At 42.9% G+C, this 17,342-nt stretch overlaps 1 protein-coding gene across 4 annotated transcripts in view; it reads left to right on the top strand.

Annotated features, from left to right (window-relative positions):
* Positions 1 to 2,999: 2,999 nt before the first annotated feature.
* Positions 3,000 to 17,342, top strand: part of EXT2 (exostosin glycosyltransferase 2) — an 81,084-nt gene continuing 66,741 nt past the window's right edge. For 2 of the 4 annotated variants that reach the window (XM_075094287.1, XM_075094288.1), the window contains exons 1-6: positions 3,000 to 3,153; positions 5,012 to 5,571; positions 5,747 to 5,836; positions 9,463 to 9,579; positions 13,539 to 13,734; positions 17,131 to 17,270. In XM_075094287.1, the coding sequence (XP_074950388.1) occupies positions 5,036 to 5,571; positions 5,747 to 5,836; positions 9,463 to 9,579; positions 13,539 to 13,734; positions 17,131 to 17,270 (1,079 nt within the window). In that variant the 5' untranslated portion in view covers positions 3,000 to 3,153; positions 5,012 to 5,035. Of the gene's footprint in view, positions 3,154 to 3,173; positions 3,380 to 5,011; positions 5,572 to 5,746; positions 5,837 to 9,462; positions 9,580 to 13,538; positions 13,735 to 17,130; positions 17,271 to 17,342 lie in introns of those variants that run through there. The other 2 variants (XM_075094289.1, XM_075094286.1) reach the window with 2 other exon arrangements.

Here is a 17,342-nt window from a genome sequence, read left to right as displayed (position 1 = left end):
ATGCGACAGCAGGCAAATGTATGGTGTGATGGTAAAGCCCTTAAAAACAAATTCCCAGGTGACCCCCAAAGAGTCATATAAGGCAGGACATAAAAGGGCAAAGCAAAGGGAGGTAAAATATCTGACTTCTCTTGTGCATTTATAAAAATTTATAGTCTGTTTTCCAGATGTTGATGAATATTTTTACAGCTATAAATGGCAACCTGGAGTCTAAAAATAGATGCTGTGCTGCAGACTTGTCTGGCTTAGCTACATCACTAGAATATAAACAGGCTCCCTGATGTGGTTTCAGGGAAATCTCTATCAAAACAGACTACCTCCTCCATTTTTCTTTCTAATTTGAAATAAAATAGATGGTGCTGCTTGCATTTCTTTAATTCCAGCTTTTAATAAACTTGCACTGCTTTCCAAGTTTTCCTACAGGGATCAAACAATCATCAAGCCTCTGTGAATGCTTCAGCTACAATGGATTCGATGCACTTTCTTCTCCCTGGCAGAGCAGGGAGGTAGAGTAAGCACTGGTGGGCACTGCATGGGCTGGCGCAGGCTGCGTTCGGTGGCCCCCAGTCCCCCCCCCCCAGCTGCACGTGGACCAGCCAGTGTCCCCGTCACATGCCAGGGCTGCAGACCCCACTCCCAGCTCTGTCACATCCAGGCACAGCTCAGGCTGATGAGACACTTGGCTGTGGAGATCCAGTGCTTGTCCCAGCAGCCCCAGCACATGAATGGTGCCCCTTCTAATTCACAGAATCAGTCATGGTCCATTCACCCTCCAAAAGGCGAGTTCCTGCCACTGATTCATGAATGGGGGAGCTTGCAGCAATTTCAAGCTGATCGGTTAGAACCAGAAGCACTGTGCTCTAACAAACCCTAGTAACTTGCACTAGGGAGGAGTAAAAAGCCAGTACCAGTGTTCAGAAAGGACGCTTTAAGATCTATGAGTCCTTTCTGTTGTTGGCTTTGAATGTCATGGACAGGATGAAGAAGGTAGCAGTGAGTCTAAGAATGCTACATCACCTGCTATGCAATGTGTGCAAGAAGAGGTTGAGAGAGAAAGCACTGCAGTGACAGTGCTTTTCCCTTCTTGTGGGAGCACAGAGCTGCCTCTGTGTGTGCGTGTGGATGGCTTTGCAGAAAGCAGTTTTCCCAAGGGCAGGTGAAGTGGAAGGGAACTAATCCACTGCCGACAGTCAAGACTGCTTAAGAACACTGTACTCTCCGTGTGTGAGAGAGACACAGACAGAGAGACTCAGTTTAGAGCAGGGACAGGTACAAACCCTTTCACAAAGACACATTATAGGATAGTACACCATCACCTCACCATTGTACATGAAATACAAATATATAAAAATGGATACAAGAAAAATTGAAGAGGGGAGTAATATATTTCAGGCCAGTGAAAGTTGGCACTGTGGGATACACGTGGTAGAGTCTTTTAAACAACAAACGATTACAGGACAGGCCCAGAGCTGGCCTGCCTTGCATCCCAGGTGGCAGAGAGCAGGTAGCAGACTAGAGATGTTTCTGGTCCAGAAATCAGGTGACTGAATGGGCTGCAGCAGGAGAAGTTAGCATGGCAGGACGTTGCTGAGCTTTGGTAGCTCTGTGGCTGTTGCAGTGCTGCCTGGAGACCCGCAGCTTTACAAAACAGAGGACTAGCTCCTAAAACAGGCCATGTCTGGCAGGAGAGAAGAGCCTGTTTAGAAGAGGTGAGAACTGTTTACAGGTGGGAGATGTAAAGTCATCCTCGTTTCTACCTCAGTGGCACTGAACATAGCCAGGGTCTGCTGGTATCAGCTCAGAGAGCAGAGAAAGGTAGAGAACATGGGTGCCCCATGCAGGGACACTACATTGCTGCTGCTGAAATGTCGCTGCTGCACTGTTGCAGTGTGCATGGTTCAGCTGCAGCATCTTGAGCCAACAACATGTGCTTGCAGCCCAGAAGGCCAACCGTATCCTGGGCTGCATCAAAAGCAGCATGGCCGGGGGGGTGAGGGAGGTGATTCTGCCCCTCTACTCTGCTCTGGTGAGACCCCACCTGGAGTGCTGTGTCCAGCTCTGGAGCCCTCGGCACAAGAAGGACATGGGCCTGTTGGAGGGGGTCTGGAGGAGGGCCACAAACATGATCCAAGGACTGGAACACCTCTCCTATAAAGAAAGGCTGAGAGATTGGGGTTGTTCAGCCTGGAGAAGAGAAGGCTGTGAGGAGACCTTATTGCGATCTTCCAGTACTTAAAGAGGGACTATAGGAAAGATGGGGGCAACCTCTTTAGCAAGGCCTGTTATGACAGGGCAAGGGGTAATGGTTTTAAACTAAAGGATGGTAGTTTTAGACTGGATATAAGGAAGAAATTTTTTACGATGAGGGTGGTGAAGCACTGGAGCAGGTTGCCCAAGAGGTGGTAGACGCCCCAACCCTGGAAACATTCAAGATCATGTTGGATAGGGCTCTGAGCAACCTGATCTCGTTGAAGATGTCCCTGGTCATTGCACGGGGGTTGGACTAGGTGGACTCTAAAGGCCCCTTCCAGCCCAAACCAGTGTATGACTGTGATCTTACCCACATTTTATATTTTTTTTGGCAAAGGGTGAGTTTGCCTGCAGACCAAGACAGGTCCCATTCAGCCGGAAAAGGCATTCCCACATCCTGCAGCCAGGCTTCAGTCACTGGGGTGGAGCTAAATCCAGTCCACTGTTGGAAGGAAAGTCATCAACAGCTGAGAAAACTCCCCAAAATGTAAAGCAGGCTTCAGAGGGGAGCCAAGGCAAGGAGCCTGCCGGGCATGGCGGGGCAGGAACGTGAGGTGGAGGGGAGGAGAGGGCACGGCCTTCGACTGGAGATGTTTGCACGTTGAAAAGACTGGTTTTCTTCCCCTAAAAAGAGGCTGAAGTCACAGGTAAATTCAAGGCGTGTTGAAGGCACGCGCCCGGCAGGCCCCGCTGCGCCTCAGCCCTCCCGCCGCCGGGAGGCGCCCTTCGCGCTGGAGCGGCCGGACGGCGACGCTCTTGGGACATGCGCATGCGCAAGTCTGCCGCTGCCAGGCCGGGAGGCGGCGGGGACTGGGGCAGCCGGCGGGGACTGGGACCGGGAGCAGGACCGGCGAGCCCCGCTCCGTGGGGCCGCCAGCGGGGTCCGAGTGACTGCGGGCGGAGGTGAGTGTGGGCGGGCGGCGTGGGGCGCCGAGGCCCGCCTGGCCGGCGCCGTGTGGGGAGGCCGGGCGGGCCGGGCCCTCCCGCAGCTGCGGCGTCGTCCCTCAGGAGCCCCCGTTACCGCCTGTCACATCTCGGGGTCTTTGTGCCGCCTCTGTGGCTCAGCAGTGCCTTATTCCTGTTACCTCTAATGCCTCAAGTGCTGGTAGAGCTTCTCTGGTGCCTGCAGGTGGGTTATGTGCTCTGTCAAAAGATCTACGAAATAAACGTAAACCATTAAAAATAAACGGTTAATTAAACGTTAAAAAATAAGCGGTTCCGTGGGTGGAGAACTACATTTGATTGAGTTTTTTTCCTCCCTTCAGGCTCAGGTCTACACCACTTTGCTGACTGACTTAAATGTTTGCTGTAAATGTGTAATTTTTGTTATAATACAAGTGGTTTTGGGGCGATATCAGGAAGGAGGAATGACACGGTTAATGGTCAGAAGCGTATGGGAAGCTTTAGTTATAAAACTGATAGTAATGTAGCATTCTGGCACTTATCCTGATAACCACATCGCACATGTATTGTCTGGTATGGTAGGCCTTAAAAGATCTCTCCAGAGTCAGAATGTGAACGTACATCAATGAGAGCAACTGTTAAAAGTGGAATATCAGTTAATGCCTGAGGTTATTTTTGTGCTGCTCTGCGTAAGTGCAGTTACTCCATGCGTTAGCTACCCCATCCTAACAGTTGTTTGTTAAGAATTGCCAAATAAACATAACCCAATTTGTTATAAAGAGCATTTAATGCCCTATGGATACTTTGTTTATTCATATTTCTTGTCTGCTGTACAGACAACTGTACTTCTTGCTCACAAAGTAGGAAAACATCCCATTTGTCCAAAAGGAAAACACATAATTATACCATCCACACTCTTCTTCAGGATAAACATCCTTACTACATTTAAAAAGCTCCCATTTTGGAGAGTTCAGGTTGGATTTATTTATTATGAAAGCTTTACTTGAAAACATAAACGGGTTTTCTGTGTGCAACAAGTAGCCATTTCTTCAGTCTGTAGTTAATATAAATTGCTTCTTGCTGGAACCACAGTTCTGTGTGAAAAAATTCGTAAGTAGCATCAAAGATGACAGTAGTTGTGTGACTCTCTGATACTTTATATTACATCATATTTTTCACCACAAGTCTTATTCAGGCTACAGTGAACTATTACTTAAATGCTTTTCTTTATGTGGCTGCAGCGGCAGGTCATAGAACACTCTTTTGTCCAAAAAGGCATTTTGACAAAGATGACAAATTAATTCCTTTTTCTTGTCATTTAGCATCATTCTAGTCAGATAACAGTGGGACTCCTGTAAAATTTGGTTTGAAAGCACCTTTACCTTAGAAGCAGTATCATGATCCTAAGTTCTGTGTGATGCCCCATCATAAGCCCTTTGTGGCGTAACTGGGTTGTTTCTCTTCACCTGTAGATGAGCAGTTTATTTTTTTATTAGTAGTCACCATGAATACAGTTAGATGTAGATGGAGCAGTGCCTACTTCTGCAGTGTCAGAGATTTTTTACCTTCCCTTGCTGCCTAAGCCATGTCATTTTCTGACTTGTGGTTGTTAACTGGCCAACATCATTCCATTACAGCCAAGCCCAGCAGATTAGCCTCAAGTTGTCCTCGCTGAGCAGCAGTCTCAGTTGGCATCTTACATTTCAGTTGGACATGTGAGCACCTGAAGGACTTTTACTGTAATCTGTTGAGGCAAAGAACCTGTCTTGAAAGGGTTAATCAGATGTTACATGGTTATCACAATACAGAGAATCTCTTTGAGAGTTCATCCTAGAACCTCTCTCTTTCTGTTTTGTAGAGACAAGAGATAACTGATTCCATTATGTGTGCCTCGGCCAAATATAACACCCGGGGTCCAGCCCTCATCCCAAGGATGAAAACCAAGCATCGCATATACTACATCACTCTCTTTTCCATAGTTCTGCTTGGCCTAATTGCCACAGGAGTGTTCCAGTTTTGGCCTCACTCTATTGAGTCATCCAGTGACTGGACCATTGAAAAACGCAGTGTCCATGATGTGCCTGTGGTCAAGCTTCCCGCTGATAGCCCTATTCCTGAGCGGGGAGACCTCAGCTGCAGGATGCACACCTGCTTCGATGTCTATCGATGTGGCTTCAATCCCAAAAACAAAATCAAGGTATACATCTACTCACTGAAAAAGTATGTGGATGAATACGGGACGTCGGTGAGCAACACTATTTCCAGGGAATACAATGAGCTGCTGACTGCCATCTCCGACAGTGAATTCTACACTGATGATGTCAACCGGGCCTGCCTTTTTGTGCCATCCATAGATGTCCTCAATCAGAACGCGCTCCGTATCAAGGAGACAGCTCAGGCTTTGGCACAGTTATCCAGGTATTTACTGAAACTTCAGTGTGTGAATTTAAAGAACACAGGGTGGGGAAAAGTAAGGTTAATGCAGGAGGGGAGGAATCAGTGAGTCAATGCCAGAGCTAGGCTTTGATGGAACTTATCATCCATATGTAGAGAACACCTTTCTAATCATTGTCTGTTTCTTCTTCTGCCTTAGGTGGGATCGAGGCACAAATCACTTGCTCTTCAATATGCTGCCTGGAGGGCCACCAGATTATAACACTGCCCTAGATGTTCCTAGAGATAGGTATGTGTTTTGCTGTGTTTGAATGCACAGATCTGGGTTTAAATGCCATTGAAGAAGCAACAAGCTCAGAAGTGCAGCTGGTAGCAAAGGATGTGCTCCTTAACCTTTACAAAGCTGGGATGAGACTTCCTCTCTCCTCAGGAAAAAAAAAAAAAAAGGAAGCAGAGGTGTCCCTATCTTGTATAGGACAAGTGTTTGCTCCTGAAATCTGACAGTGTAGCCCCATCCTTAATTTTGTATTGTATGTGGCTAGCAGCGTTTGCTCTTAACTGTTGGACTTGCTGTAAGGATGGAGAATCTCAGACTAGACCTGTATCTTGTGTGTTACTGGACCTGAACGCTTTACAGAATGTCCCCTTTGACGCAAATTAGAAGCTCAAAGATGATTGTAGCTGCAGCCTTCTGAGAGAAGTCAGGTGCTTCAAGGGCATTTTAAAGCAGCTGCTCTACTTTACAAAACTATGGTGAATTTCAATAGTTTTTGTTATCTTAACAATTTTACTGTATTAGTAATTGGAAAAACACTCTTGGTTATTCTCTGGCAAGTGTGTTATGAAACTTAAAAGGCATGAATCCTCAGCTCAGTTTTCACTTGCAGAATAGTTTACTTTTGGAAGAGGAAAGGAGGTTGTAAGGCAAAGAAAATGGGTGTAAGAGTAAGACAAACTTATTTAGCTTAGGTACTGTTACTGAGTATGTTTCTACTAGATTAGCCTGGATGAGCTTGGTTCTGCTGAGTTAGGCCCTGTGTAACCAGGCCCTCTCTTGAAGCTCAACGTTAACTTTCTTCTGCCAAATGTCAACAAAATCTGAGATATCTTTGTTAAGACGATTGTGTGTGTAATATGTCTTGATTTCTTTGCACCAAAGATGGTTTAAAACATCTTCCGATGCCAGAACAGAATATATTTTTTCTGGACATGTCAAAGAGTAAGTTTACTCGTTGTGATTACATCACTGACTGTGAAGTAAGGTTTTAGTTTTTTACTTCTCTGGATAAATACATTCTATGCGTGTGGGTTAGCCTGAAGAGGGCAGTCAAGTATCATTCTTACTTAACCAAACCTGTTAATCTGTTAGTAAATACTTGTATTTGTTTTCTTAAGATTTATACATATTAAGGGTAATTTTCATTTGACAGTGCTTTGTTTAATGGAATGGACTGTTCTGGGACTGTGTGTTTGTGGATGCATGTGCCCATCGAAGAAGTGGATTTATTAATAGAATGCAGTAGATCTCTTATACTGCACAACTTTTTTTTACTTTTTTGTGTCAAATGTCCATTTATATTTGGCCTTATGTGTCTTGCCTTAGTGTGCAGGAAATGTGTTATTTTGGTAGGTGTTTGTTCTAAGTGTTAACATGGAAAGCTGAGTAATTTGACTTAAAAAATCAAATCTTTATTGTCGTACAGCTGCTCTCATAGCTTTCCAAACTGACTTACCCTGCAGCTGTACAATCACTAGCTGTAATACATGAGAGGTAATAGCCATGCTTGGGACAGAGAAAAGGTGGAAACACCTTTTTCTAGGCAGCCAACAGCTAGACTATATTCAGTGTAGTACAGAACCTGTACAATAGGTCTCAGGTGCAAAGACAAGGGATCTGTGAAAAAGTCAGTAGTGTGAACCTAGTCCTGGAAGGTCCCGAGTGATGCAGCATGAGGTTACAGTATGATTTTGGAAACTTCTTAGTTAATGCCGAACAGAACAAGCAACCTGGGTGTGTTTTCTGAAATTAAGAATGTTCACACGTGCTATGGAATGGGTAGTTAACAAAGTGTAAAGGACAGTTGTTTGTAGCATCACAGGGTGAGAGGCTGCATGCCAAAATAAAGGTACGTTGGCAGAGTTCAGCTGGTTTTGAATGACTGGTCTGAACTGTACCAGTACAACTCCAGAAAGACTGGATTGGTGGGATTTTGTGGATCGCTTGCAAAATACACAGGTAATATTTCTGAAGTTTGCACAGGGAGTGTGGCCTGCCTTCTGTTTGGCATGTAGTTGAACAGTAGTGGATCCTGAGGTTTGATAGAGTTGTGTTCTGTTGATTTGCTGCAGAATATTAATCCAAGTAAGATAAGACCTTACACATAAAGGGGAATTAAGTTATATGATATTTTTACATCTAGAAAAGTCTTTTGCTAAGTTACCTTACTAAGGGTTTGTTTGTTTATTGAATATTTAAATACAATTTCCAAAGACAGCGTAAAAACATCTTATTCCATAATTTCAAAGATGGAAATCTGCCTTGTGGGCATGGAGGCTGTTGCTGGTATCAGCTGCTATAACATATGTAATCTCCTGCCATAAAACTTATTTGCTAATGAGCGCTACTGAATTTGGTACAATTAGGAGGAAAGGATTTCTTCTGCAGAGCTACCCTGTAGCTGTAGAATTTTACATACAAACTAACATATTTGTTCTGCTTCAGTTGATGAATAGGATTTCAGTGACTTGTGAAGTTTGGCAGAAAGGTGATGATGATGATGATGGCAGACGGGCAGAAACATTTAGAGTAGAGACCAGTTGGGGTACTTCCTGGAGAGAAAGAAGGATCAATATCTGAAAAGTGGTGAAAAGTTGCTCAGGAACAGTCTCATTCCTCACCAATCAGTGCAATTTAAACATTATATGTCTTGACTACATTAGGAGTTAATGTCTTTACTCCGTTACTGCACCATACAATGAAAAGCTGAGAGGAGTTATTTAACTGGTGTAGGTTCCCTGCGGGTTTATTTATGTAAAAGTCTGCATGACACACCTGCTTTCTCAAGGCTGATGAGGTGCTGTCATGTTTTCACCGGATCCAATTAAAACATTCTGGTTGTAATTTCCCAATTAGGGGGTGTTAAAAAAAGGAGGAGGGGGCTATTAAGTGCGTGAACAGCAACACCCAAGCCCATTTTTTCTCCCTGCTTGTAACTGAGTTAACATGGAGAAGATGCGGAACATGCAGCTTCAAGGGTGAGACCTAGTCATAGCAGCATTGTACATGTCACCAGGTGTGGTTGGGGTATTGGAAAGAAATCAAAAATAATCACTTGATTTGGAACATAAATTCTCACTCAACGCGTACTTGATTTATCATCCTTGTTCTTATGTTGATTTCTGCTCCAACCATAGTTTGTGTTGTGAGTGAAGAGTAATAAAGGGCAGGCTGTTTTGATTTTGTAATTATCATCAAGCTGAAATGCATCTCTAATTCCGATCCTCTAATCCAGAGCCTGGGATTTTCAAAGAGCTGCTTAAATGACACTTAGGACTGCTTGCTTGACTACTTGGGAGAAGTCACACTTATGGCTAAGTGTGAGCGTGGTGTTTGAACACTGAACAACTGTGCTGTGGGTCAGAGCAGGAAGTGAAGTATCCGGTGGGACATCTGATGGGGATTAGAACAGGCAGAACATAGTGGTGTTTATCTGGGGTGTCATGTTTTGATGGGGAAAAAATGGTAGGTCTTGGATGATAATTGGGTATAACGATAATCTGTTGTATAATAGCTGTGGAAAAACTTCCCTCAGAGCATGCGTCTTCTTGATGCATGGTAATGCCAATCAGTAAATCATGTGCCAAGTTTGAATGGTATACATACTCTGTTCAAGTTGTTTTCTTGTATTTTTTCAGAGCTCTGCTGGCTGGTGGAGGCTTTTCCACGTGGACTTACCGGCAAGGCTACGATGTCAGTATTCCTGTTTACAGCCCGTTGTCAGCGGAAGTGGATCTGCCAGAAAGAGGGCCAGGGTAAAGCAGTTCCCATAAATTGGGCAAAGTATATTCGATATCATATTTAATATTGATGCTGGTAAAATATAAATATAGCTACTAACTTGTTGGTGGGGTTGGGCAGTTTTGTGGGAGTTGCTTTTAATAGCTCTTGCTGTTAAAATATATGATGGTTCCAATGCTAATGGCCTTGGCTCATCTGCTAATGTGTGCCTTAGCTATTGTCGTGGTTTAGCGGCAGCTCAGCCCCACACAGTCGCTCGCTCACTCCCCCACCGGTAGATGGGGGAGAGAATCAGAAGGGTAACGCTCGTGGGTTGGGATAAGAACAGTTTAATAATTAAAATTAAAAGAAACAACAACAGAAATGCAATGTAAAGGAGAACAACGAGAGGCGCAAAGCCCCGGGGGAGGGGGGAAGGGAGGGGAGAGGGGGAACGAACCGCCGAAACAAACCGCACGCGCCGCAGCCGCTCGCCGCCCACCGACCCGACGCCGCGCCGCCTCCGCGCTGCCACTGCCCCCCCTCAATATATTGGTCATGGTGTCACATGGTATGGGATGAACCTGCCATTGGCCAGTCGGGGTCAGCCGTCCCCACCATGGCCCTGCCCCTCCCAGCCCCCCCTGCCACGCCACGCGGCAGAGCGTGGGAAGCTGGAAAGGTAGCCGACCCCCCACAGTGAGGAGAATTAACCCCTTCTCAGCCAAAACCAGCACAGCTATGAACTGAGAATTTTTTTGGCGTGATTCTGTTTTTCCCACTCCAGCAACTGAACTGGGAAATATGACAGCATGACAGTGTTTCTGGTAGAATCAGATTCAATATTTCCAGTGAGCTGACAAGATATTTTGCCTATAAATAAAAGTAGTTGTTAATATGTTCGGTTTCTTTAATGTGTACATAAAGCAGGGTAGTAATTCAAAGCAGTGTAGATTTCCTAATAAATGATCACTTCAGACAATTTATTTTAGGATACTTAAAAGCAAGGTCATGGCAAAGATCGCTATTGCAATGATAAAAGAGGTGTGCTATGCCTCCATTATGACCTCTAAGAGATAGAAGGGATTGTGAGGATCAACAGAAGTGCCTCAGGTAGTATCAGCCAGTGAAACTTTGAATGAGTAACAAGAGAATAGGAGCGAGGATATGATCTTCACCTCTGTGTGTCTTAAATACATTCTTTGTAAATCAGTTTAGATGTTTTAGCGGTTTGGAAGTCCTTTCAAAGTGACATGGAGAGTTTGGAACAGGAGAAGCCTGTAAATACAGCTCTGAAAGGAAGACGTACTTGCAGAATGAATCTGAGGGAGCTTAGTGTGGTTTGCACATGAAAAAGAAGAATGAGAGCTGGTTTGATTATGGGAATAGTTACATGCAAAGCTTAGAATACTGATTTTATTTTTTTCTTTTTTAAAGTAATGGAGTAAGACACAAACACAAACAACCCCCCCCCAGCCTTGTAGTTGGAAGTAAAGCAAGAAAAGTGTGAAATAACTAGCCATTAAAATGAGCTACCCTGGAAAGTGATAGTTTCTCTAATCCATTCATGTCTTCATAACAAGAGGAAGTAGAAGTCTGGAAGAAATGTTTTAATTGATTACGGAAGACTGCTCTTTAAATATTTAATAAGCCTCTTAATTACACAGCTGAAAATGTTCCGCTGTAGCAAGGTCTTACCTCTGTTACGGTTTAAAAGATGGGCAGACTGAGGCAATGGGGTAAATGACATGTCTGCTCATTGTAAAGATCAAGTTTAGAAATGCAGAAACTTCAGGTCCTGTTTTCTGACAGCATCCTGTAGAGAATATGAATTATTGAAGTTGAAAACTGACTGAAAGGGTGCTGCCACTATCAGACACAAAAAGTTATTGTACTTTGGCTTCACTTGTCTTCTCCTCTGGTAAGGGTAATGCTCTTGCTGTTGCTCTGGGCCGCTCCAAGTAAGATACCACAGTCAGTTACAGGACAAACTTGTGCAGCAATGGTTTGTTTTGCTCACACCCTTTATGTTCCTGCTTGTGATGCTCCTGGACCAGGCCAGTGTAGGGGATCTGGTTGCATTCAACTGAGTCTTCATCCATCTCAAATATTATTACAGTCCAACAGAGAGTGAAAGTGCGCTTTCTATGTCTGTCTGAAAAGCATGAACATGATAGGAGGCTTCAGCATGTGGAGAAGCAATTGTCAAGAGAGATGCAGTCATATTGTTCCTGTCCAAGTAGTTAGCTAAATGCTGCGTCCGGTTTTAGGTTGGATAAGAGAAACTGTTACATGGGAGCTGATGCAATGCATGAATTTAGTGAAAGGTGTTTGAGCTTCCATGTTCTTGGAGGGGTTTTTTTTGTGAGGAACAGACTGTAGTCTCTGGAGTACCATCTAGTGGCCAGTTAGCATTACTAATTGAAACGCATTCAGAGGTTGGATTGGTTTATGCAGGAGTGTGACCAGGGAACAGTGCTCAGAATTTGGGTTCGCATGGGTTAAATTATTACATTCCACTACACTAATGTTATTTCCAGGGAGCTGGGACTGACTTGCTTTTGTAGCAAGATTTGATAGCTAGATTTTGAGTGTCATAAGATGATGACAGTTTCAAGGCAAAATTTGGTTTTAAACATATATGCAAACAAAACTGCATAATTTTTACCTGGTTATAGGCATTTATTATCACTCATCTGCAGCAGTGTTTCCTTTTCTTAAGGCAAATTCTTTTACAGAGCTGAACTGAGGGGTTTTGATTTGCTCTCCTTTTTAGTTGGATTGTTTAAAATATTTTTAAATCCACACCTGCTAGAAATACATATTCTGTAGAGCTGCTGGTAGCAAGTTGGTAGTAGCTGGAGGCTTGGGAGAAGAATATTCTTTAAAAATTCTATGCAAGTCTCATCTGTTAATTGGAGGAACTAAAGTGACCGGCACGAAAATGAGTGAAGAGGTGAGAAGAGCAGCAGGAGAGGTCTGACTTTATAAAGTGTGTGTTCGTATGTGTTTTCAGAGCTGTAAATTAAAGATAGCATCACGTGGAGTAGAACTCGAATCTTAAGTGCAGGCCTTGTGTTTCTTGTGTTCTTTTGGCAGCGTGAGGGCCGGCACTTGCTGTGTGTTCTTTTCAGTGGGAAGTGGTGGAGCAGTCTGACTTAGCTGACCCATTTCAAAAGGAGACCAAAGTAGATGAGAATAACAATTCTATGACATGCTATTTTCCAACATTAACATACCCTTTTAAAGCAGTGAGCACCTAATTTGAGACTGTATTACTGTGTATTTTAACTCCAATGTTAATTAGTGTCTTGAAACTTCAGTATTAAGGCACATTTTAAATACTCATGTTTCTGTAACATGGTAGGAGTTGAGACTGAATTGGATAACGGGCCTTCAACTTCGTCCTGGAAATGTTGCCTATACGTTGCCTAAAAGGGACAGAACTGAAACACAGCTAATGAGATGAGCTTGTCCTGTTGCTGCTGTCACTGTGTCAAGACTGAATAAGCACAGGATAGCTGAGTTGTCAGTTCAGCATCTTTTTTGAATTAAAACTGGTGAGAAAAATATATGGGAGGAGAAACTAGCAGCAGCGTTCAGTGTCCTATCTACTTTGTTGTAGTACACAAACACAAAACAAAAGAACAAATGGTCCTGGCATCAGTTGCAAGCTGTTTTAATATGTAGCTAAATAATGTTTATTTCAGTTTATTATAAAGGTTATAATGCAAGTACCTATTCTAATGTAATAAGCACTCTTTCTAAGTACAAATTTATTTGAAATTGTAAAGAGTGCTCAGCCACTTACTATCCAAGATTTAATTGTATTGCATCATTACCCTTTCCAGCCTTGTTTGAAAATATGGTCTTGGCAATGTGTCCACATTTAGTTAATCTTCCTCTGCTTGTACAGCATGGAAGGAAATGTGTCCTAGAGCATCTTGGAAGTAAACTCACCATGGTGCCAGGTAACCTTGCTGTGTTTTTTCAGTCCTCGCAGGTATTTCATTCTGTCATCTCAAATGGCTCTGCACCCGGAATACCGGTCTGAGTTGGAAGCTCTTCAAGCTGAGAATGGGGAATCAGTGTTGATCCTAGACAAATGTACAAATCTGTCAGATGGGGTCCCTACTGTTCGCAAGCGCTGTCACAAGAATCAAGTCTTTGATTATCCTCAAGTGCTTCAGGTAAGGCTGTCTTTCTTACAAACTTCTCTTCCCCTTGGTGACTGTTTTAGCTATGGAGCTGTTCCTGTTTAGCCCTGGTAGGGTAATTCCTTGTATTTAGTTAACTTGCTGGCTATGTTTTGAAACTGCATAATTAATTATGTTAGCTTGGATATTATATCCCAACTTTATTCTTATTTTTAAGAGGGCCAAGAACTATGTATTCAAACTGATTCACAGACTAGGCTTCAATTTGAAAGTACTGCCTTTGTGTAACAGATTCATGACACTGGTCATGATGGTCTTCTGGTAACACATGACAATGTCGTGTAAGCTTGAAAAAATGATACAAAGGTACTGCCAAATCCAGCAGTAATGGGAGGAGAAACTTTTGGAGGCCAGATGAAATTGCTCACTTAAAAATTGGGGAAGAACATTGGAATCTACACCCTCCAGAATAACTGGCAAAATGACCTTCAGCAAGCATTAATTTGGAATTGATTTCTCACATCTGACAGTCCAGGGCTTGCTAGATGAAGGTTGGGCCAGAGGATGGCTTTGCCAACTGGAAGGAAGATTAAAAGGAACTTTAAAGAGCTTATGAATGGATCTATTTGGGGGCAAAGAAGAGTACTATATTTAAAGAGAGTTGGTCAAATTATACTTTTTGTAAGCAGCTTAGTTAAACCCTACAAAATTATCTGTATAGATATGACAGCCTGCGCTATAAGACTTGTCAGCATGCGGCTATGAAAGCATCTAGGTGAAAAGTGTTTCACGGCCTTGGCCCAACTTCCACAGAGCTTTTGATGTGTTAGTGAAGATAAAACTAGATAGTGTTCTCAGACCTTTGTGTCTCTTGGCAGTTCGCTAACAGAGGGGTGCTTTGGCATGCAGTGTGGTGAAGTGAGTTATGCCGTAGGCCTCTGTGCTCTGTCTGTGGCCACCAGCACAAAATCTGTCTTTGAACTTCAGCAAATGATGATAAAATAACAAAGAAGCTGAGGAAGGGCAATTTCCACCCCTCCTGTTATGTTTTGTAGGAAGTATGTTTAAAATTCCTTGTGGAGGAAGGAGAGAGGGAGAAAGGAGTCACCCTGAGTCCTAAACTTTCAGCCAAAAGGGAGAAAAAAAAAAGGTGTTTGTTTTATTTCTTTAAATGCAGACTGGATTGCTCAAGGATAGCAAGTCAGGGAATCTATATCTATCTTACTATATATGATTTTGTAACTCAGAAGAGAGCTGGCACATGGTGAGGTTGTTAAAATACTTTCCTTTGCAGAGCCCTGCATCTCCCTTTGGAATGTCTGGCTGATAACACTGATGATGCAAGGAGATATATTTATAGTAACCTTTGTCTAGACAGGAAAAATGGTTATCTGGGCAGATGAGCATGTGTGTCCACATCTGGGCTGCTTTTTTTTTTCTCTCCCAGACCTTCCTAGAGTCTCTTCCACCTGCTGCTGTGTGATCTAGTGAGTCAGTGGTTAAAATGTATGTTCATTATCTCTGCTCCTTCCATTCTGCACACCCTTCTTTTCCTTATCTTCCTGTCTGGGGAGAGGAGGAGTGGGGGAAGGGGGACTGTGATCACAGTTCATCCTTTTCAGCACTGCCTTTACAGAATTCTTACTAGACAGGCTCTTGGGCTTCTGGGTTGCTAATGCTTCCTGTCTGCAGTCTTCTCTTGGATGAGGTTTTCAAGGCTTTTAGTACTCTGTGGGTATGAACACAGGTCTTACAATTGCATTAGGAAACAAATCAAGAGCCAGCAAACCCCCTTGTATTTCCAGGTTCCATTTTGATGTTTTGCTGCCCTGCTGAGCCTCCTGGCTCCTTTTCCTCAGGCCACAGAACGCATGCTGGAAAGATGTTTTCCTGTCTGTGGGAGCCCCTGTGTCAACTTTATAATTTTTCTATCTTAGACTTAGGGATAATACTGACTTGGGCTTTTTCCTTGTTTGTGTAGCTGAACCCTACAAGCATTTATTTTGCCATCTTGAATCTGTAGCAAGATTCCTCAATGACAGAAGTGCCTATTTACAGGATGAGTGCAGCGTAGTCAAGAAGCCTTCTCAGCTGCGGTTTAAACTCATGGCTTACTGTCTTGTGTGTTGTAGACATGAGTAAATGGATTACGTTCTTCTTTTCTGCAACAACCTTTTATATCTTTGAACCTCCCTTTAGCCATCTTCCTCCTGCTTTTACCCCTTCAGAATAAGTAGTATTAATATTGTCAATCTTTCTTTGTAGATCATACTTCCAAGGTAAGTGATCATTCCTTTTTTTTTTACCAACCCCTGGAAGTGCATTGCCCAAGACTGAACACATTGCTCTGTCTGAGGTCTTTTATTACTGAGAAGAGTGAGTGATTCCTTCAGGTCTCTTGGATTGTACTTCTTTTTGCACTCTGATACAACCTGTGGGTGGAGTGGTTTGTTTTTTCAACAGCATAACATTGCTGACATATGAATACCCTTTCTTCTCCTGTCCTTTTGTAGCAAATGTCCTCTTCTGCAAAGTGCAAAACCTAGCCAGTTACTCCATGCTTTATATTTGTGTGCTTGGTTATTTTTATCCAAGTGTTGAACCGTATATGTATCAGTATTTTTTTAGTCAATTTGTCCATATAACATCAAACTCTAATCCTGTTATCATTATGCTTGCTAATCCTACAAAATCATAGGTATTGTCAAACCTAAGTATTGTCTTAATTCTGCTACTTGGTTAGCTCAGGAACGCATTGAATAGTGTTGCACCCGGGAAAGATTATTTGGTTCATCACTGTTTTACCTGTGTGCCACTGCTAACTGCTTTATACTTAGAGTTCTGTAACCATAACTTAAGTAACTATAAAGCCTGTGAGGGTTTCATCTAGCCCATGATTTATTAATTTGTCTATGAAAGTGCTATCAAAGGTGTAAAATGCCTTTTTAAAGTTGAGATATGAAGTCTATTGCTTCTCTGCTATCCATAGAGCTGGATTGCCCTATAATGGAAGAAAATTAGGTTGGCTTCATGTAGTTTGTACTCAATAAGTTCACGTTGATTGTTGCTCATCTTGTTATGCCAAACTTTCAAAATGTTTAGTTTATTTTTCCCCTTGCATTTTCTTAATTAGAATACTGAAGTTTGGCCATTAAAATAAAGCATAGAGTAGTCCCATTAGCTGATTTCTCATCTCTCCACTTACATCTTTTTGAGCCTCTGGAAAATAAAGTTGCGTAATTATTTTGAATCAGCTAATGGTTGAGAATACATTGGTTCCACAGAGCAAGCCTGTTTTCCTTTTGACTTGTGTTTTTACAAGAGGGAGGGGCATGAAAGCATAATGCATATATACATACATACACATAATACAAATTTTAACATTTCCTTTTTTTTTCTTTATCTGTGTTGGATACCATTTGTTGACAGGAGTCTACATTCTGTGTTGTTCTACGTGGAGCCCGCCTGGGACAGGCTGTGCTAAGCGATGTTCTACAAGCTGGCTGTGTCCCAGTCATCATTGCGGACTCCTACATTTTACCTTTCTCTGAGGTTCTGGACTGGAAGAGGTTTGTAACCTCACTATCGGACATCAAACCACTGCATAAGAGACTTCATTGCATTCAGTGATTTTGATAAAA

Source organism: Phalacrocorax aristotelis, chromosome 5, assembly GCF_949628215.1.
Source record: "Phalacrocorax aristotelis chromosome 5, bGulAri2.1, whole genome shotgun sequence".
In the NCBI taxonomy this organism is placed as follows: Eukaryota; Metazoa; Chordata; class Aves; order Suliformes; family Phalacrocoracidae; genus Phalacrocorax; species Phalacrocorax aristotelis.
This window is presented reverse-complemented; position numbering and strand designations above follow the sequence as displayed.